The 650-nt window shown below is 38.5% G+C and overlaps 1 protein-coding gene across 1 annotated transcript in view; it reads right to left on the bottom strand.

Annotated features, from left to right (window-relative positions):
• The window catches only part of pygl (phosphorylase, glycogen, liver), a 13,352-nt gene that overhangs the window by 4,344 nt on the left and 8,358 nt on the right, over positions 1–650 (bottom strand). Inside the window, exon 14 of the mRNA XM_035674172.1 lies at positions 452–599. Within this exon, the coding sequence (XP_035530065.1) occupies positions 452–599 (148 nt within the window). The remainder of the gene's footprint in view (positions 1–451; positions 600–650) is intronic.

A 650-nucleotide genomic window follows, 5' to 3' on the forward strand; every position in this document is an offset into this window, starting at 1 on the left:
TTGTGGTTTTGAGTTAAATGTCTCCATAACTATAATAGATAATAGATCTGACCTTATTGATTTATTTCTTATTCTAATATCTTTTATGCAATTTGATGACATTGAGTTGCCATTTTGTTCTGAAATATAGGGCATATCATATTTGGGAATATTTTAGGAATATTCCCAAGAAAGGAAGAGGTTTTAGATGCAGGGAAAGTCAGCATCTGAGTAAATTTGCATGTTGCATAAAACAAAACAGAACTGCTGACGAATCTGATTTCTTGTTGATGACTGCCTGGAAATTTCCCACAGATGCATTTCATTCTTAGTGTTTGTTTTAACTTGCTCGGAGCACCAGTCAGGTGGGGAATCTTTCACACCAGGACATGTCAGTTTGTGTCATGTAACTTAGCAATCACAGAAGCATGTGATGTGAAACCTTCCGGCACATTGTAATGATTGCACATACGGTTGTACATGACGATGATGTGCAGGCAGTTGAGGAGCTGCCGCTTGTACTCGTGGATTCTCTTCACGTGGACGTCAAACATGGAGGATGGATTTATTTTCACTCTGTACTCTTTCTCCAGGTACTGGGCGAATTTCACCTTGTTATCCTGTGAAAAAATCAGAAATATGTGACTTGGCAACCAAGGAGTTATTCATTG

Source organism: Morone saxatilis, unplaced genomic scaffold, assembly GCF_004916995.1.
Source record: "Morone saxatilis isolate NCDOM2014 unplaced genomic scaffold, NCSU_SB_2.0 Contig3, whole genome shotgun sequence".
Lineage (NCBI taxonomy): Eukaryota > Metazoa > Chordata > Actinopteri > Moronidae > Morone > Morone saxatilis.